We start from the raw sequence: 21,466 nt of genomic DNA, 5'->3' as shown, positions 1-21,466 counted from the left end.
GTACAGGTCAGAACACTCTTTGTCCCACCACTTGGTGGAAGGACGCCATCTAATCGTTACCCCGGGTATCGGTTTCGTCTGAGCTCGAGTCGCGGCGTCGATGATCAAGCCAGAAAGGTACGCGTATTCTTCCTCCGGAGGAAGTTCTTCGTGAGACTCGATGGTTTCCAATATTACGGTGTCATAACACTTCCAATCAATATTACGTGTGAGGTCGAATGCAATATTGATTGGATCCGGTGGGGTTGAACCATTAGCGATTGAGATAACGATTGGTAGATGATCACTACCGTGGGGATCATTGATTACTTTTCACTGGCAATCTAACGTTAGTGATGTCGAGCAAAGGGATAGGTCAAGCACGCTTTCACGTGCTGGAGGATTAGGTACGCGTGTCTATTTAAAAGTGCCAAATCAAAGTCGCGTAGTCGATTAGGTACGTGTGTCGCCTTATTTAAAAGTGCCATATCAAAGTCATCGATCTAGTTACAAATTAGAGAAGATCGGTTGTCGTCGTTCAGCGACCCCCATTGAGAACAGTGAGAGTTGAAATCTTCCATTATCAAAAAAGGTGCGGGAAGCAATTCTGCTATGTGAGAAAGTTACCTCTGTTCAATCCGCACAGACGGAGGGATATATACCGAAGCAAGGCAAAGTTCTTTTCCATTCATATTCGTTTGAATGGCAACGACTTCGATGTTCGAGAACGAGGGGAGATTGATTCTGAAGAAGGAATAGCACTTTTTGATCCCTAAAAGTACCCCTCTACCGTGTGAGTCTCGGTCTCGCGGGATTATGTTAAAATCGTGGAAATTGGGTTGACCATTTGAATTAAGGAAAGTTTCACAGAGCGCAAAAGCGTCACAGTTATATGTGTTTATTAAATGACAAAACAAATCGAATTTGGGGATGATACTTCTGCAGTTCCACTGTAATACAGTGATCAAATTCCTAACCTCTTTCGACGTATTAGTCATCGAAAGATATGATAGCTGAAATGAGGGGCCAAGTTACAGCAAGTTGCTTCAAAAACGTTTTTACTGTAGGGAGAAGGGCCAGAAGAAAACTTTGAAGAGGATCTGGAATGTCGAAAGTTTCAAATATCCAGTCCACAATATTAGAGAATCTCAAGAACCCTGATTCTTTTATATTCTCTGGTCGAGAAGTAGGCACACGGGAGGTTTTGGTGCCCCAGGAAGCGGTGGGTATTCCTGATTTGATAATAAGTTCTGAAAACCAGGAGGTACCTGCTTCGGTTTTTCTTCGCCGCTTCCTTTTTGTGTAGGTTTATTATTAATTTTGTTAGTGGTTATCTTGCGGCCTTTACGAGAGAGATTAGGAGAGTTGATAATTCTCCTCTTCCTAGATCCCTCTGGCAAGGCATAAGAACACCCTTCGACGGGATCGTCAGATGTACCCTCATCGGTTGGCAAAAAGGAAAAGAGGTTTCCTGTCGAGGGTGGCTCGGCTCTCTTTAGCATTTCTGCAAAAGAGCGCTTTGATCGTTCCTTGAGGGAACGCTTATTTTTTTCCTCGCGCTGTTTGTACGCGGGACACGCCGGAAGGTCATGCCGAGTTCCCTCGCAGTAAAGACACTTCAGTATCCTCACTGCAAGTGGTCTCAGCATGATTGCCTCCGCACTTGCTGCAGCGTGCCTTGTTGCAACAGTAGGTGGCTGTGTGACCTAACTGCTTGCAGTTATGGCAGTGCATGACCCGCGGTACAAACAGGCGTACAGGTAGACGAGCCTTATGCAAAAGGATGTAGTTCGGCAGTGCAGATCCGGCAAATGTTACCCGAAAGGAATCCGAAGGAAAAAATTTCTTCTTTCCTTCATCGATGGACACTGAATGCAATTGATTGACATCCAATATCTTTACATGTTGTATCATTGGGTTCTTAAAACAGCCAACCCCATGACCCAAAATGTCTGCGGGCTGCGGGGTGATATTTCAATCACATCTCCATTCGTTTCAACGTCTAGGAACAATTCCACCTGCATGTTGTCCATATCGTTCATGTTTGCGGGAGCAATATGCTCTACCGCACACGAACGGTAAACAACCGTGTATAAATGGGGTACCAAGTAAAAAGTGATCAAATCAAAAAACAATTTGTCCAAGTAAGATGAATTAAAATTTAAAAAAAAGTCACTCGTATAAATGGGCGAAGAATAAATGAATAAAAATAATAAAAACAGAATACTTCACCGAATATCCAGATCGGTTTCATTTTTCAGCTGCCGTGTCCTACACGCAACTTTGTGGATGTCCGAGGATGATCACTATCCAGTAGCTGATCCAGTAGCTGATCCGTACTGCTAGCAGGCTATTGTCTACCACAGCACAAAACGAACCGAAAAAAAAGCACCGTACAGTATTTCGTGTGGTTTATTGTTAAGTGCGAGTCGTAGCTGACTAAGAAAACAACGTCTATTCGCCACGAAAGCAGAAACGGCACTGTATGGGTTAATGTGGGTTGTGCGCACCTACGAGCAATGAAAACAATCCTTGCGAAGAATCATACCCCGAGCCGATGGACTTTGATAACAAACGTCAACGGGATGGTGAGTGAGTGAGTAGGTAGACAAATAGAAGGTATAGAATGAGAAATGATCGGTGAGGGTTAATAAATGTAAACAATAATAAAGCAGATTAGAATAGGTTGGATAGAAATAAAAAGGTAACCTGGAAAGAGCTAAAACGTGGTGCATTTCGAAGAATAAGTGGTTTTTTTAATATATAATATATAGTTTATGGTGGTGCAGGGAATTAATTTGGATCTGATAGAAATCCCATCGGTTTTTCAAGTGAGTTTTAAATTATTTGTGCGGTGAAAATTATCAAACTCAATAATATAATCACCGTAGGAATACCGTAGGCACCCACAGCTAACCTGAAAAAAGGTGTAAAATATATGTACCACTCGGAATAGAAAGTAAGTGAAGTTAAGAGTTGCTGGATAAGTTTGATCAAAAAACGATGTTCAATATTCGTAGGAGAATTGGAATCCTCAACCGTGCATTTAACCTGTAAGATTTTTAGTAGGGATTAGTAGGGGGACAAACCGTAAATGTGAGTAACAATGTGAAACCCTGAAAATGAGATAAAATTATTAATAAAGATAACTTTAGTTTTAAGCTGCTACAAACAAAAAGTACTGCTTTAAAAATTGGTGATTGCGACTGGTCTGAACATTTCTTAAAAATATACGATGCTTCGACCAATCCCTAACCCCGATCCGGAACAGTCAGAAATGAAATGTGAGGTCTGCCAAAGGCAGGATGTGGATGAATCGGAGACATTATTTTGCGATCATTGCCAGCGATCGTTTCATATTGGTTGCTCTGGCGTCTCAGGAGAAGTAAGCGACGTTTCTTGGTGTTGTCCTGAGTGCGTAAACGGTGTTGGTGATGCTATGCTGCAAGAGGAGATTAAAAAGCTCGAAGAGGAGAAAAAAGGCAGAAGCAAAAGCTTGAAATGGAAAAGATTTTACACCGCAAGCGACTGGAATTTCAACAGGAGATGTTCGAGATGCGCCAGCAACTGGAAAAAGAAAAGCGGGAAATGGAGCTGGAGTTTGAAAAGGCGCAAATGGAAAAGAAAATCGCCGAAGAGGAAGTTCATCAGAAAAAACTCGGGAAATTGCGTACAGAAAAGAGAAAGTTCGAAAAGGAAAAGTCGAAGAAAGGAATGCTGGGCAAGACGGAACTGATACCTGCTGAATTTCGAGAATCCTACCAGAAGCACTCAACCCCGAAAGAGGCCGGAAAACCGGCGACAAAGACGACAGGAAGGTTAAGTCTGTTGGACAGTTTCACGGAAGAGCACAGCAAGAACGACACGCCGTTCGGACATCCCGAGGTTCCGAAAAAGAAGAAAAATAAGAAGACGGCCGGTAAACCGGATGAAGAGGAATCGGAGAGTGAAAACGAAATAGAAGAAGAGTCTCCGGAAGAGAGCAGTGAAGAAGAAAGTTCCGAAAACGAAGAAAAGGACGATAGTTCTGACTGCGAGGACGAATGCTCAGAATGCTCTGAGGAAGAAGAAGAAGAAACCAGTTCCCGTGTAAAACACCATCAGAAACCGACAAAATCTCAGCTATCGTCGCGTCAGTTTCTGTCTCGGAAGCTGCCAACTTTTTCCGGTAAATTAGAAGAGTGGCCACTTTTTATAAGCAGCTACGAGACAACGACAAAAGCGTGCGGTTTCTCAAACGTAGAGAACTTAGCGCGTCTCCAAGAGTGCCTAAAAGGAGAGGCACTGGAGGCGGTTCGAAGCAGACTTCTACTCCCGAAGGCAGTGCCGAAGATTATCGGAACCTTGCGAATGCTGTTTGGTCGTCCAGAAGCGCTTCTCAACATGCTTTTATCGAAGATCCGCAACGCGCCCCTCCGAAAGCAGACAAACTGGCAAGTTTTATTAGCTTTGGGGTACTTGTTCAGCAACTTGCTGATCATTTAGAAGCGACTGGGTTAATTGCTCATCTGGTGAACCCGATGCTCATCCAAGAGTTGACCGACAAGTTGCCCGCAGGAACGCAGATGGAATGGGTGCGGTATCGTAGGAAGCGACAGATTCCGCAAACTTCGACTAGCTGATCGTTGGGCAGCTGTGGGACAGTGGAATTTATGTCAACTGTGCTTGAATGAGCACGGAAATTTCCCGTGCAAGCTGAAATTCCGTTGCAACGTCGAAGGCTGCAATGAACGGCACAATCCACTTCTCCATCCGGAGCGATCAGCGAATTGCAATATTCACACCATTATACCGAAGACATCTATAATCTTCCGCATGATGCCGGTCACGATGTACTGCGGAAATACCGTCGTGAACACGATCGCATTTCTGGACGAGGGGTCCTCTTACACACTGGTGGAAAAGTCACTAGTTACCAGATTGGGAGTACGTGGATCGATCCAACCACTACGAGTGACATGGACAGCCGGAGTATCCCGGGTCGAGAAAGACTCACAGAGTGGATCTGATCATCTCCGCCCTAGGATCATCGCAGCGATTCAACATAAAGAGTGCGCACACTGTAGAGAGCCTGAAACTACCGCAGCATTCCCTATCCCTGTCGCAGATCGTGAAGCAGTATGCACATTTACGTGGTCTACCGATAGCCGATTTTCAGCAAGCCGCACCGCAGATTCTCATCGGTTTGAAAGACATCCACCTGTACGCGCCGATAGAATCACGCATAGGTCGACCGGACGAGCCAATAGCGGTCAGATCGAAGCTTGGCTGGACGGTCTATGGTCCAACGGGCACCGGAGCATTGGACAGCGCAACCATCGGGCACCATTCGTGCAGTGTGTTGTCGAATCAGGAGCTCCACGACCTTCTTAGGAGCAACTACACAATGGAAGAATCGGGGATTTCGGCCGCGTTGCTGCCTGAAGCAGAGAAAGACAGAAGAGCTAGGGAGATCATGGAGAAGACGACTGTGAGAGTGAGAGATCGTTTTGAGACAGGCCTGCTATGGGCAGAGGACGACCCCAGTTTTCCCGACAGTTATCCAATGGCAGTGAAGCGTCTGCAGTGTATGGAGAAAAAAATGCAGAAAGATCCTGAACTGTACGACAAGGTTCGCAACATGATTGCCGACTATTTGGTGAAGGGTTACGCACACGTAGCCACACCGGCGGAGTTAGCGGAGTTCGACAGTAATAAGGTGTGGTACATTCCCCTGAACGTTGTCTACAACCCGAGGAAAAATAAATATCGCTTGGTGTGGGACGCAAGAGCAGAAGTTGGAGGAGTCTCACTGAACTCGAAACTTCTGAAGGGCCCGGACATGCTAACCACACTCCCTGCGGTACTCTGCAAGTTCCGTGAACAGAGAATCGGTTTCGGCGCAGATATCAAGGAGATGTACCACCAGATGTTGATGCGGACAGCTGATAAGCGAGTGCTACGTTTTTTGTTCCGAAATTTTTTTTTTTTTTTTTTTTTAAGGGGGGATTTGTTAGTAGCTTAAGTATTTATGATAAATATTAGTAAATAATGAGTATGTGTGTCCAATCACAAATGGTGACTTCTCAACACTGTTAGAAATTTGTAATTTTAATTGTTAGGATTTGTTTGCTTTCGCAATTAGGACTTATCATTCGTAGGGATTTAAACCTACTTGTCAGAAAAGGGGAAGTAAACTTACAACTAACTTAATTGCTAACTTATTGGCTATAAAGAGAGCTTATCGTAGCAATTGAGGATTGCAACGATTTTTGTCGAAAATTGTTAATAATTTTATTTGACATAGCTTCTAATGGTTCAACACCAGTAAGTCTATGTAATTCGAGTGTACCAAACCAAGGAGGACGCTTCAAAATCATTTTCAGAATTTTATTCTGAATCCTTTGGAGCGTTTTCTTCCTTGTTGAACAGCAACTTGACCAGATCGGTACAGCATAAAGCATTGCTGGTCTAAAAATTTGTTTGTAAATCAAAAGTTTGTTCTTTAAACAAAGTTTAGAATTCCTGTTAATGAGAGGATATAAACATCTCGTATATTTGATGCACTTGGCTTGTATACTCTCAATGTGCTCTTTGAAAATAAGTTTTTTATCATAAATTAGTCCCAAGTATTTAATCTTGTCGGACCAACTTAAAATAACCCCATTCATCTTGACAACGTGATTATTGTTTGGCTTGAGGAAAGAAGCCCTAGGCTTATGCGGAAAAATTATCATTTGTGTTTTAGAAGCATTGGGAGAGATTTTCCACTTTTGCAAGTAGGAAGAAAAAATATCTAAACTTTTCTGCAATCGACTGCATATGACACGAAGACTTTTTCCTTTTACGGAAATGCTTGTGTCATCGCAGAACAATGACTTTGTGCATCCTGGAGGCAAATCAGGAAGATCTGAAGTGAATATGTTGTACAGGACTGGACCCAAGACTGAACCTTGAGGTACACCTGCTCTGACAGGAAATCTATCAGATTTTGAATTCTGATAGACAACCTGCAGAGTTCGATCAGTGAGATAATTTTTTAAAATTTTGATTAGGAAAATTGGAAAATTAAAAGTTTGCAATTTCGCAATCAAACCTTTATGCCAAACACTGTCGAATGCTTTTTCTATGTCTAAAAGAGCAGCTCCAGTGGAATAACCTTCAGATTTGTTAGCTCGTATCATATTAGTAACTCTGAGCAATTGATGAGTTGTGGAATGCCCATGGCGAAATCCAAACTGTTCATTTGCAAAAATTGAATTTTCGTTGATGTGTGACATCATTCTGTTAAGAATAATTCTCTCAAACAGTTTACTTATTGAAGAAAGCAAACTGATTGGTCGATAACTTGAAACTTCAGCTGGGTTCTTATCCGGTTTTAAAATGGGAGTAATTTTTGCATTTTTCCATAATTTGGGAAAATATGCAATTTTGAAGCAGCAATTGAAAATTTTCACTAAAAATTCCATTGTGCTCTCAGGGAGATGTTTGATTAGTATATTAAAGATTCCATCGTCACCAGGTGCTTTCATATTTTTGAAATTTTTAATAATTGATTTAATCTCATTCAAGTTAGTTTCAATTATTTCTGCAGGTAAGAAATTCTGGGAAGAAATTAAATCAAATTGACGTGTGACTTCATTTTCAATTGGACTCACAAAATTCAAATTTGAGTTATGAACACTCTCAAACTGCTGAGCAAGTCTTTGAGCCTTTTGTTCATTGGATACAAGAAAACGTTCACCATCTTTTAAAACTGGAATAGGCTTTGAAGGTTTCTTAAGAATCTTCGACAGCTTCCAAAATGGTTTTGAATATGGTTTCAATTTTTCAACTTTAGTCTCAAAATTTTGATTTCTCAGAAGAGTAAATCTATGTTTAATCTCTTTCTGTAAATCTTTATAAATAGTTTTAAAAACAGGGTCACGAGAACGTTGATATTGACGTCTGCGGACATTTTTCAAACGAATTAGAAGTTGAAGATTTTCGTCAATTATTGGTGAATCAAATTTCATTTGAGCCTTTGGAACAGAATAATTCCTGGCATCAACAATTGCACATTTTAATGCTTCCAAAGCAGAATCAATATTCACTTCGTTTTGCAAATCAAGCTCATTATTGAAATTTCTCTCAATATGAGTTTTGTATCTTTCCCAATTAGCCTTGTTATAATTAAAAACAGAGCTCATAGGGTTTAAAACTGATTCATGTGATAAAGAAAAAGTTATTGGAAGATGGTCAGAATCAAAGTCAGCATGTGTGATCAAATCACTACATACATGACTTTGATCTGTTAGCACCAAATCAATTGTTGAAGGGTTTCTTACAGAAGAAAAGCATGTAGGACTATTCGGAGACAAAATAGAATAGTATCCTGAAGAACAATCATTGAATAAAATTTTGCCATTGGAATTACTTTGAGAATTATTCCATGAACGATGTTTAGCGTTAAAATCGCCGATTATGAAAAATTTCGAACGATTTCTGGTGAGTTTTTGTAAATCACCTTTAAAATCATTTTTGAGCTCGCGTGTGCATTGAAATGGTAAATATGCTGCGGCAATAAATAAAATCCCAAGTTCAGTTTGAACTTCAATTCCCAAAGTTTCAATAACTTTCGTTTCAAGATGGGGAAGAGCACGATGTTTGATTCGGCGATGAATAACAATTGCAACTCCACCGCCGGAACCCTGAATCCTATCATATCTATGAACCACGTAATTGGGATCATATTTTAATTTAATGTTAGGTTTCAAAAATGTTTCAGTAATAATTGCAATATGCACATTATTTACTGTTAAAAAATTAAAAAGCTCATTCTCATTGGCCTTCAATGAGCGAGCATTCCAATTTAATATTTTAATTGTCTTATTTAAAATCATTGCTAAATTTTAAATTAGAAACAATTTTAATAGTAAAATTTGTGCCTATTTGAATGGCTTCAAACATTGATTTTGCCTGCAACATGGCGTTCATAAGATCGAACATTGCCTGTTGCAAAAAAGAAAGTTTACCTGCCGTAATAGGCCCCAGGCAGTTGACATTAGAAAAAATATTTTCGGCAGCAATATTAGCTGGAGTAATAGGTGTACAATTATTTTCTAGCGTGTTTTGCTTACCCATATTAACGGTCATTTTCGAACTACCAACACTAGGTGGTATAATGTTCGAACTACCTGTAACCTGTGCATAAGTTAAACGGGTATGCAAAGGAGTAGGTAAACTATGCGTCACTGGTACGCTTGGAGAATTTTGTTTTGAAGTTGGTTTTAATTGAGAAATTGAATTTTGTTTACCTTGCCTTGCCTTAACAATTGCTAAACGGACTGGGCATTGATAAAAATTTGACATATGGTTGCCGTTACAATTCGCACAGCGAAAATTTTTACTCTCTTTCACAGGACATGTGTCCTTTTTGTGAGAAGAGTCTCCACAATTAAGACATTTTTGGTCCATGTTACAGAATTTGGAACCATGGCCATAACGTTGGCAAGTACGGCATTGGGTGATATGCTTTTCACCTCCGCCGTACTTCCTATAAATTTCCCACTTTACACGCACATTATACAAAGCATGTGCTTTTTCAAAAAATTTTAAGTTGTTAACCTCATTGCGGTTAAAATGAATTAAATAATTAACAAGGGAAATTCCAGTTCTCTGACTGTTTTCGCCTCGTGATTTTTGTTTCATTAGAATTACTTGGGTAGGGGCTATGCCAAGTAATTCTGTTAAAGTAAGTTTGATCTCATCAACGGTTTGGTCGTTGGTGAGACCTTTCAAGACAACCTTGAACGGCTTGGCGTTCTTGGTGTCATATGTAAAAAATTTGTACATCTTGTCAGTTAAATACTGAACAAGACGATCACGACCCTTTACTGAGTCGGCTAATAAGCGGCATTCACCTCTACGGCCAATTTGATAGGTAACTTTAACGTCAGAAACAAACGTTGAAAGTTCCTTTTTGAATACATTAAATTCAGAAGAAATAGTTACCACAATAGGTGGAACTTTCTCCTTTTTTAAAGATTTTATATTTTGTATAGTTTCATTATTGGTAACTTCCATTTCACCAGCTTCTTGCTCAGGCAAAATATCAAAAGGATTGTCACTACAGACACTCGAAGTGTCAGAAAAAGATGCCTCTCTTTTCCTCCCCGCAGCGATGCGAGGTTTCTTTTTCCGTCCAGCCATTTCAGGTGATACGAAAAAAGTTAAAACAAATGTTAAATTCAAAAGTAAGTAGTCTTGAGAAAGACTGATGGGAAATAACTTTCAGGTAGTCTTAAAAAGACACACTGACAAAACACAAACTTTGAAGCTATAGGCAGTCAAAGACCAGTCCACAAGCAACCGAAAAAACGTCTGATCTGTAGGACAGTTCAAGACGCACTGATTTTTTTGTTCCGAAATGATTCCTCGTCGGCACCGGTGGTGTATGTCATGGACGTAGTGATATTCGGTGCCACCTGCTCGCCGTCGCTGGCGCAGTTTGTTAAAAACCGGAACGCAAAAGAGTTCGCAAAACAGTTCCCGAAAGCTGCAGAGGCTATCGTTGAAAACCACTACGTCGACGACTATTTCGACAGCGCCGAAACTGTTGAAGAAGCAGTGCAGCGGGCGCAAGACGTGCGATATGTGCATTCTAAGGGTGGATTCGAGCTGCGGAACTGGGTGTCCAACTCAGAAACATTTCTTGGAGCTATGGGCGGGCAGAAAACTGGTCAGTGCGTGCGATTCTGCGAAGATAAAGAAGCAGATTACGAGCGAGTGCTGGGAATCGTGTGGAATTCGGCCAGCGATGAATTCTCGTTCTCTACAAAGCTGAAGGACGAGCTTGTTCCGTATCTTTCCGGTGAGCGACTACCGACAAAGAGAGTAGTCATGAGCTGTGTCATGAGCTTCTTCGACCCGTTAGGATTGTTGTCCTCCCTCACGTTCTTCAGGAAACTTTTAATCCAGGACTTGTGGCGAAGTGGCTGCGATTGGGACCAGCAAATCGATCGAGAGTGCACTGAAAAATGGAATCAGTGGATCGCCAGGTTACCCGAAGTAGAGGAAGTTCGGATTCCTCGCTGGTATTTTCAAGGTGGGCAGGTCGGTCAAAAAGAATACAGCAACATACAGCTGCATGTCTTTGTTGACGCAAGCGAGAACGCCTACGGTGCCGCGGCGTACTTCCGGATCGAGACGCCTAGCGGTCCAGTGTGCTCTCTGGTGATGGCACGGTCAAAAGTGGCACCGTTGAAGCATCTGTCGATTCCTCGCCTGGAGCTGCAAGCGGCCGAGCGAGGAGCTAAGCTCGCCAATTCTATCGTCGAAATGCATTCTCTGGAGGTAAAGCAGCGATACATCTGGAGCGACTCAAAGACAGTGCTGTCGTGGATCCATTCAGACCATCGCCGGTATAAACAGTTCGTCGCTTACCGGATTGGCGAAATCCTTAACCTCACGAAGCTGGACGAATGGCGCTGGGCTCCAACAAAGGTCAATATAGCTGACGCGATGACGAAGTGGGCGAAAAAGCATAGCTTGTGTTCTGATGGACCGTGGTTCCGTGGTCCAGATTTCCTCTACCAATCGGAGGACAAATGGCCGAAGCAGGACAGAATCACGCCGAACGTTGCAGAAGAGATTCGGGCTTGTCTCCTGTTCCACGATGTTGCAGTAACAGACCCGATGGTGGATGTTCATAGGTTTTCGAGATGGAAGGTGCTAGTCCGGACGGTAGCATGCGTATTCCGATTTGTGACAAACTGCAGAAGAAAGCGAGATGGATTGAGCATCGAAGCGTTACCGACAACCGACAAGATGAAGAAGCTTGTGAAGAAAAGCATACCGACATTGATGACGCCATTGAAACGAGAGGAGTATCTAAAGGCCGAGACGTACTTATGGAGATCAACGCAGGCAGAGGCCTTCATAGACGAGGTCAAAGCGTTGAAGAAGAATCTGGAGCTCTCAAGCGGCAGCTGGCGACCAATAGAGAAGTGCAGTTCCATCTACAGCCTAAGTCCATTCCTAGACGAGCAAGAGGTCTTGCGAATGGAGGGTAGAACGGCGCGAGGATCGTCTCTACCATTCGAGCTTAGGTTCCCAATTATTCTGCCGAAGAAACATTCGGTGACCGACAAGCTACTCGAGCACTATCACCAGCAACTTGCCCACGGGAACGTAGAAACTGCCGTCAATGAACTGCGACAGCGATTCTACATTCCAAGTATGCGGACGAGGATGAAGCAGATTGGGAAGGCTTGCGTCTGGTGTAAAGTGAAGAAGTGTCAGCCGCAGAACCCACGTATGGCCCCGCTCCTGAAGTCACGTGTCACGCCGAATTTGCCACCGTTCAGCCACACTGGTGTAGATTATTGTGGACCGTTTACGGTAACCGTCGGACGCAGATCGGAGAAGAGATACATCTGCTTGTTTACTTGCATGTCAACTAGGGCTGTCCACCTCTAAGTAGCTCACAGCTTGACGACACAATCGTGTCTAATGGCTATCCGACGTGTCGTGTGTCGTAGAGGCAAGCCGTTGGAGTTCTACTCCGATAACGGGACGAACTTCCAAGCAGCCAGCAAAGAAGTCATGAAGCAGATAGCAATGGATCTTGAAGACGCCTTCACCGATGCCAGAACTCGGTGGAACTTTAACCCACCAAGCGCACCTCACATGGGCGGGGTCTGGGAGCGGTTGGTTCGCTCTCTCAAGACTGCACTGAGCGTTCTCAACGGTGGGCGAAAGCTGACTGATGAAATTCTATTGACTACACTTGCGGAAGCGGAAGACTTGATCAACTCGCGCCCTCTAACGTACGTGTCATTGGAGCCAGGAGTAGATGAAGCCCTGACGCCGAATCACTTCATTCGGGGCGTCGGCACACAGGTGGAACATGCCGTTCAACCAACAAGCGAAGCAGAAGCTCTACGTGATCGTTACAAGCAGTCGCAATCACTAGCGGACGCGCTGTGGAAACGGTGGGTCAACGAGTACTTGCCGTCCATCAACCAGAGGACGAAGTGGCATTCGGAGTCACCGCCACTAAGCCGTGGGGACTTAGTCTACGTAGCTGATGATACCATACGGAAGAACTGGGTACGTGGCATCGTCATCGAAACCATCCAAGGCACGGATGGAAGGATCTGGCAGGCGATAGTCACGACTGCTAAGGGTGAGTGCAGGCGGCCAGTAGTGAAGCTCGCGGTGCTGGAAGTCCAGGATCGTAAATCTGAATTGGAGGCATCCCCACCAAAGTTACGAGGAGGGGGTATGTGCGCACCTACGAGCAATGAAAACTATCCTTGCGAAAAATCATACCCCGAGCCGATGGGCTTTGATAACAAACGTCAACGGGATGGTGAGTGAGTGAGTAGGTAGACAAATAGAAGGTATAGAATGAGAAATGATCGGTGAGGGTTAATAAATGTAAACAATAGTAAAGCAGATTAGAATAGGTTGGATAGAAATAAAAAGGTAACCTGGAAAGAGCTAAAACGTGGTGCATTTCGAAGAATAAGTGTTTTTTAATATATAATATATAGTTTATGGTGGTGCAGGGAATTAATTTGGATCTAATAGAAATCCCATCGGTTTTTCAAGTGAGTTTTAAATTATTTGTGCGGTGAAAATTATCAAACTCAATAATATAATCACCGTAGGAATACCGTAGGCACCCACAGCTAACCTGAAAAAAGGTGTGAAATATATGTACCACTCGGAATAGAAAGTAAGTGAAGTTAAGAGTTGCTGGATAAGTTTGATTAAAAAACGATGTTCAATATTCGTAGGAGAATTGGAATCCTCAACCGTGCATTTAACCTGTAAGAAAAAGGATTAGTAGGGGGACAAACCGTAAATGTGAGTAACAATGTGAAACCCTGAAAATGAGATAAAATTATTAATAAAGATAACTTTAGTTTTAAGCTGCTACAAACAAAAAGTACTGCTTAAAAAATTGGTGATTGCGACTGGTCTGAACATGGGTTAATTGGTTATACAGGAAAATTTAGATATGACTTACGTTTAGTGTCCAATTCCTTCGGGCCCATCCGCATACCACGTGGACAAATTTTTAACGATTATTAGCCGACCAACAGAAGCTGTTTTGCTTGCGAAGCGAATAGACGCATATTATTTCAGTCCGTATCGATTCGCACGTCTTTTGCTCAACAATACATTTCGGTCACGGTTTTGTTTTCGGGTCAGTCAGTGCCGTGGTGATAATAGGCTGCGCACAGCAGCAGGAATTATATCCCGCACCGCCGGGTGCTGGCTACATCGCTAGCAGAAAAGTGATCCAGCCTTGGTGACAATAGCCGACAGTATAGCGGCAGAAGAACTATCCCCCGCATCGCCGCATCCATCCCCGCTTGCAGCACGTGAAGCCACCTCTGCGACAATAGGTGACAGTCCAGCAGTAGAAGCACTCCCCCGCGCACCGCCGGATTCTGGCTACCCCGCTTGCGGCACGGAAAAGCGTACGGCAGTACGTTGGTCAGGATTATCTTGTTGTGTTTCATTTTTTAACCCTTTAACTACCACTGACTTTTTTTTTATTTTGAACGATTATATTTGAACAAGTTGTTTTTCATTTAGTAAACTTTTTTTTGATTCCCCTCCATATACGGTTTTTTTACCGCGAGTTAGCGGTAGAGCGAAACGCTCCCGCAAAAAATGGACAACATGCAGGTGGAATTATTCTTGGATGTAGAAACCATTGGGGAAGAAATCGAAATCTCCCCCACCACCTCCCCTCTACCGTCCCCTCTACCGTCCCCTGTACCCTCCCCTGTATTTAGCCCAGTAGAGGTAGAGGTACGGGTAAAAGCTTACCCAGATGCCGCTATAGGTCCATTTTTTGTCTTTTTCCGGCCCATAAAGAAGCCGTTAAACATTATACAAATTGGCAAGGACCTGGCAAAAAAGTTTTCGGCCGTAACCGAAATAACCAAGTTGAGACCGAATAAACTGCGAGTTGTCGTGGGATGCTTGAAGCAAGCAAACGCGATTGCTAGCTTCGAGCTCTTTACGCGAGAGTATCGCGTGTACATCCCTGCCAAGGACGTGGAGATCGACGGTGTGATTACCGAAGGGAATCTCACAGTCGATGACATTTTTCGTTATGGGGCTGGCTGTTTCAAGAGCCCCTTAATAAAAATTGTAAAAATACTGGATGTCAAGCAACTGCATTCAGTATCCATCGTAGAAGGGAAGAAGAAATTCTTTCCTTCGGATTCCTTTCGGATAACCTTTGCTGGATCTGCTCTGCCGAACTACGTCCTTTTGGACAGGGTTCGTCTGCCTGTACGCCTGTTCGTACCGCGGGTCATGCATTGCCAAAACTGCAAGCAGTTAGGTCATACAGCCACCTACTGCTGCAACAAGGCACGCTGCAGCAAGTGCGGAGGAAATCATGCTGAGACCGCTTGCAGTGAGGATACTGAAAAGTGTCTTTACTGCGAGGGAACTCGGCATGACCTTTCGGCATGTCCCGCGTACAAACAGCGCGAGGAGAAAATAAAGCGTTCCCTCAAGGAACGATCAAAGCGCTCTTTTGCAGAAATGCTGAAGAGAGCTGAGCCACCTTCGACAGGAAAAATCTTTTCCTTTTTGCCAACCGATGAGGGTACATCTGACGATCCCGTCGAAGGGTGTTCTTATGCCATGCCAGAAGGATCTAGAAAGAGGAGAATAGTAAACTCTCCTAATCTTTCTCGCAAAGGTCGTAAGATAACCCCTAGCGGAATGACCAATAAGCCTACGCAAAAAGGAAGCGGTGAAGAAAAACCGAAGCAAGTACCTCCCGGTTTTAATTTCAAATCTAACCAGGAGTACCCACCGCTTCCTGGGGCACCAAAAACCCCTCGTGCACCTATTTCTCGATCAGAGGATAAAAAAGAAACAGGGTTTATAAATTTCTCTGATATTGTGGACTGGATATTCAAAACATTCAACATAACAGATCCCCTTAAAAACATTCTTCTTGCCCTTCTCCCTACAGTGAAAACATTTTTGAAACAACTGGCAGCAACTTGGCCCCTCATTTCAGCTATCATATCTTTCGATGACTAATACGGCGAAAGAGGTTAAGAATTTTATCACTGTATTACAGTGGAATTGAAGAAGTATCATCCCCTAACTCGATTTATTTTCTCATTTGATAAACACTTATAATTGTGACGCTTTTGCGCTTTGTGAAACTTTTCTAAATTCAAATAATCAACCCAATTTCCACGATTTTAACATAATCCGTCGAGACTGAGACTCACATGGTGGAGGGGTACTTTTAGGGATCAGAAAGTGCTACTCCTTTTAGAATCAACCTCCCTCGGATCTCGAATATTGAAGTCGTTGCCATTCAAACAAATATGAATGGAAAAGACCTTTGCATTGCTTCGATTTATATTCCTCCATCTGTGCGGATTGAACAGAGGCAACTTCCTGACATAGCAGAATTGCTTCCCGCACCTTTTTTGATTTTGGGAGATTTTAACTCCCACTGTTTGCAATGGGGATCGCAATACGACGACGCCCGATCTTCTTTAATTTGTAACTTGATCGACGACTTCAATATGACACTTTTGAATACTGGGGAAGCGACACGTGTACCTAATCCTCCAGCACGTGAAAGCGTGCTTGACCTATCCCTTTGCTCAACATCACTAGCGTTAGATTGCCAGTGGAAAGTAATCAATGATCCTCACGGTAGTGATCATCTTCCAATCGTTATTTCAATTGCTAATGGTTCAACTGTCGCGAATCCAATCAATATGTCATACGACCTCACACGTAACATTGATTGGAAGCGTTATGAGACTATCATAGCGGAAAATCTCGAATCTCACGAGGAACTTCCTCCGGAGGAAGAATACGCGTTCCTTTCTGGCTTGATCATCGACGCCGCGACTCAAGCTCAGACTAAACCGATACCCGGGATAACAATTAGACGGCGTCCTCCTACCAAGTGGTGGGATAAAGAGTGCTCTGAACTGTACGCGCGAAGGTCCTCGGCATATAAGGACTACCGAAAGTATGGCTCGGTTAAGCTGCTTCGAAGGTACGAGGTACTGGACAGGCAGATGAAGAGCTTAATGAAAGCGAAAAAACGCGGATACTGGCGGCGGTTTGTAAACGCGTTATCGAGGGAAACAGCGATGAGCACTCTTTGGGATACCGCCAGGCGCATGCGGAATCGTAACGTTTCGAATGAGAGCGAGGAGTATTCAGACCGCTGGATACTCGATTTTGCCAAAAAGGTCTGTCCTGACTCTGTACCGGAACAGAAGATTTTTCGCGACGCGTTTTCAGTAACTACGGAAGAGCCCCCATTTTCGATGTTGGAATTTTCAATGGCTCTCCTTTCGTGCAACAATAAAGCTCCAGGGTTGGATAGAATTAAATTCAATTTGTTGAAGAATCTACCCGATTCTGCAAAAAGACGCTTGTTGAACTTGTTCACAATTCTTATAGGCCGATTGCTATGCTCTCCTGCATCCGGAAATTAATGGAGAAAATGATCCTCTTACGGTTAGACAAATGGGTCGAAACAAATGGTTTACTTTCAGATACTCAATTTGGCTTCCGCCGGGGCAAAGGAACGAACGATTGCCTAGCGTTGCTTTCTACTGAAATTCAACTCGCCTTTGCTCGAAAAGAGCAAATGGCTTCTGCATTCTTGGACATTAAGGGGGCATTTGACTCTGTCTCTGTAGAAGTTTTAACCGAGAAACTTCATTCGCAGGGACTTTCACCAAATTTGAATAATTTTTTGCTCAATTTGTTGTCAGAAAAGCATATGTATTTCTCACATGGTGATTCGACAACTTCCCGAATTAGTTACATGGGTCTTCCCCAGGGCTCATGTTTAAGCCCTCTCTTATATAATTTTTACGTTAATGACATCGATGAATGTCTTGCCAATTCATGCACGCTACGGCAACTTGCAGACGATAGCGTTGTATCCATTACTGGTAGCGAGGCTAGCGATCTGCAAGGACCATTGCAAGATACCTTAGACAATTTGTCTGAATGGGCTCTCAAGCTGGGTATCGAATTCTCTCCGGAGAAAACTGAGCTGGTCGTTTTTTCTAGGAAGCATAACCCAGCTCAGCTGCAGCTCCTACTAACGGGTAAAACGATCACTCAGGTTTTAGTCGCTAAATATCTCGGGGTCTGGTTCGACTCTAAATGCACCTGGGCTTGTCATATTAGGTATCTGACACAAAAATGCCAACAGAGGATTAATTTTCTTCGTACGATTACTGGAACTTGGTGGGGTGCTCACCCAAGAGACCTTCTAAGGTTATACCAAACAACGATACTGTCAGTTCTTGAATACGGTTGTTTCTGCTTTCGCTCTGCTGCGAAAACACACATTATAAAACTAGAAAGAATACAATATCGTTGTTTGCGAATTGCCTTAGGTTGCATGCAGTCGACCCATACGATGAGTCATGAAGTGCTAGCGGGTATTCTTCCGTTGAAACATCGTTTTTGGAATCTCTCTTACCGGTTACTTATTCGATGTACGATCATGAACCCATTAGTTATTGAAAATTTCGAGATGTTGGTCGACCTTCAATCTCAATCCAGATTTATGACTATATATTTTGACTATATGGCTCAAAATATTAATCCTTCTTCATACGATTCCTCCAATGTCGCACTTTTAAATACTTCTAATAATGCTATATTCTTCGACACCACCATGAAACAAGACATTTCTGGTATCCCGGATCAATTACGACCGCAAGAGATCCCTAAGATTTTTTCTGATAAGTTCAAACATGTTAGTTGTGATAAAAGGTTTTTCACTGACGGATCTAATCTAGATGAGTCCACTGGCTTCGGTGTTTTCCACGAAAATTTTACCGCCTCCTACAAACTCGATGCTCCTGCTTCCGTGTACACCGCAGAACTAGCTGCTATTCAGTACTCCCTTGGGATCATCGAAACCCCACCCATAGACCACTACTTCATCTTCACAGACAGTCTCAGTGCCATTGAGGCTCTGCGATCGATGAAGACTGTGAAGCACACCCCGTATTTCCTGGAAAAAATACGTCGGTTTTTAAGTGCTTTAACAGATAAAAATTACCGGGTTACCTTAGCGTGGGTACCTTCTCATTGTTCCATTCCGGGCAATGAAAAGGCTGACTCTTTAGCTAAGGTGGGTGCTATTGATGGCGATATTTATAGTAGACCAATTGCTTATGATGAATTTTATAGTATTTTGCGTCAGAGAACACTCAATAGTTGGCAATTATCATGGGATACAGATGAACTGGGACGGTGGCTACATTCCATTTCTCCTAAGGTATCGACGAAAGCATGATTCAAGGGGTTGGATGTAAGTCGGGACTTCATTCGAGTGATGTCAAGACTTATGTCCAATCTCCACACGTTAAACACGCATCTCTTTCGTATAGGACTTGTGGACAGTAATCACTGCGTTTGTGGCGATGGCTACCACGACATCGAGCACGTTGTTTGGTCGTGTGCCGAATACTCTGATGTTAGGTCCAAGCTAATAGATTCCCTTCGGGCCCGAGGAAGACAAGCAAATGTACCCGTTAGAGACATTTTGGGAAGTGGTGATCTCCAGTATATGTCAGAGCTATACTGTTTTTTGAAAAATGCAGATATTAAACTCTAAAATAAACTTTTTTTTGTAACTTATCAGATTACTCATCCTTCTTTCACTGAATGACTGGTGTACCGTGTGCTGGAGACACAAAAACTCGAAACCTGATTGGATACAGTGCTGTACCTGTTTCGAGATCACGATAATTCGGTGCAATGTGAAATGCAGTGTAATACATGTGCGAAAATTTATTCACTAGTAATTAGAAATTATATAAAGTTAATAATTACTTAATAATACAAACAAACTCAAGCTCCCAACCCAACAACCCCCAACCAGAAATCTGTAAAACCATACTAACCCCAGTAAATCGGGTGTAGCGATGACTCCCTCTAACAAGTTTGTTTTTACCCTGTAAAAATAAAATGTATTGTAAACACTGCTCCGTCAAGCTAACGCAAATGAGCTAGAAAATAAACAACTTTAAAACTAAACTAGCCCAACACCACCCCCCCCCCCCGTTGACAATGGCCCATATAAATTCTTTTTTTTTTTTGGAAGGACCATGGACATTCCACAACCCACCTCCCCCCCCCCCCCAAGCTGTCCACGTGGTATGTGGATGGCCCTTCGTATTTTCGTAGAATCTCAACCTTTTACTTTTCAGTAAGGCTAAGGCTTTCTTCCATTTCAGAAGTGAACACAGCATCCTGCACAAGTTTGATGATGAAGATTTCTGCTTCCTTGAGCTCTTCTAGAGACAGCAATTAAATATCTTAAATACCAATATAGTTCACTTACGTGAAATTATGAAGACCTTTTCGACCGCTAGGTGCGCCACTTCTGATTTTGTTCTACACAACATGCGAAAAAGAGCAACTTTTGACAATAATATTACCCTAATGGGAACACTGAAAAAAAGTGCACATATTACTGTGAAGTAAACTCGGCCGAATATTTTATCATAACTAAGTTCGCCTGTGTATGAGGCAATCCATGGATGGTGTTCCACGGTTTGAACGTTTGTCGACTTCCGACAACATTTTGAGTTGTAAAATGGCGACTTCCGGTGACTGGAAAACTGCCGAAAATGACCAAATACCCATAATATGGGTGTTTTTGCCTTTCTCCTAGAAAGGTATAGCAATCACTGGAAAAACCGAAGGTATAAAAGTGGTCCCAATGCCCGAATGTCATATACCACTCGACTACTTTCGACGAACTGAGCATTTTCTGTATGTATGTATGTATGTGTGTATGTGTGTGTGTGTGTGTGTGTGTGTGTGTGTGTGTGTGTGTGTGTGTGTGTATGTGCAACTATTTTATCTCACTCACTTTTCTCAGAGATGGCTGGACCGATTTTCACAAAATTAGTGTCAAATGAAAGGTCTAGTTGCCCCATAGGTTGCTATTGAATTTCACTGCAATCGGATTGTAACTTTGTCTGTTGTTCATAAAAATGTGAAATCACATAATGAAAGTAAATATATTGACTTTCTCTTAACGATCACTGGCTAATTAAAAGGTAGAAAAATGATTGAAATGGCCGAATGTCATATACTACTCAACTCAGTTCGACGAATCGAGCATTTTCTGCATATATGCATGTATAGGTGTTTGTGTTTGTGTGTGGGTGTGTACGTGTGTATGTGCACCTTTCTTTCGCATTCACTTTTCTCGGAGATGGCCTGACCGATTCTTTCTATCTTGGTGTCAAATTAAGGGTCTATTTGCCGCTTAGGTTGCTGTTAAATTTCATTGTAATCAATTTTTTAGTTTTGGCGCTGCGTCAGAATGTGAAAAACGCTCTTATATCTCAGAAGCTATGAACATAGTTGAATTCAAATAAATGGGCTTTCAAACCCTTAAACAATGAATTTCATAATGTTTAAACATGTGGTTTGAAAGTTATAGAAAGAAACGAAACCC

General features: G+C 42.7%; 3 protein-coding genes across 4 annotated transcripts in view; all 3 read left to right on the top strand.

Annotated features, from left to right (window-relative positions):
• The window catches only part of LOC129723338 (unconventional myosin-XV), a 545,387-nt gene that overhangs the window by 64,377 nt on the left and 459,544 nt on the right, over positions 1-21,466 (top strand). The window lies entirely within an intron of this gene.
• LOC129719897 (uncharacterized) lies at positions 4,810-12,417 on the top strand. The gene is made up of 3 exons (XM_055671312.1): positions 4,810-4,978; positions 5,046-5,910; positions 10,332-12,417. The coding sequence occupies exons 1-3, from the start codon at positions 4,810-4,812 to the stop codon at positions 12,415-12,417; spliced, it is 3,120 nt and encodes a 1,039-aa protein (XP_055527287.1).
• LOC129719896 (uncharacterized) lies at positions 12,451-13,320 on the top strand. Its single transcript, XM_055671311.1, has one exon. The coding sequence runs from the start codon at positions 12,451-12,453 to the stop codon at positions 13,318-13,320; it is 870 nt and encodes a 289-aa protein (XP_055527286.1).

Source organism: Wyeomyia smithii, chromosome 2, assembly GCF_029784165.1.
Source record: "Wyeomyia smithii strain HCP4-BCI-WySm-NY-G18 chromosome 2, ASM2978416v1, whole genome shotgun sequence".
Classification (NCBI taxonomy): Eukaryota; Metazoa; Arthropoda; class Insecta; order Diptera; family Culicidae; genus Wyeomyia; species Wyeomyia smithii.
The sequence above is the reverse complement of the archived record's forward strand: the minus strand, read 5'-3'. Positions and strand labels throughout refer to the sequence as shown.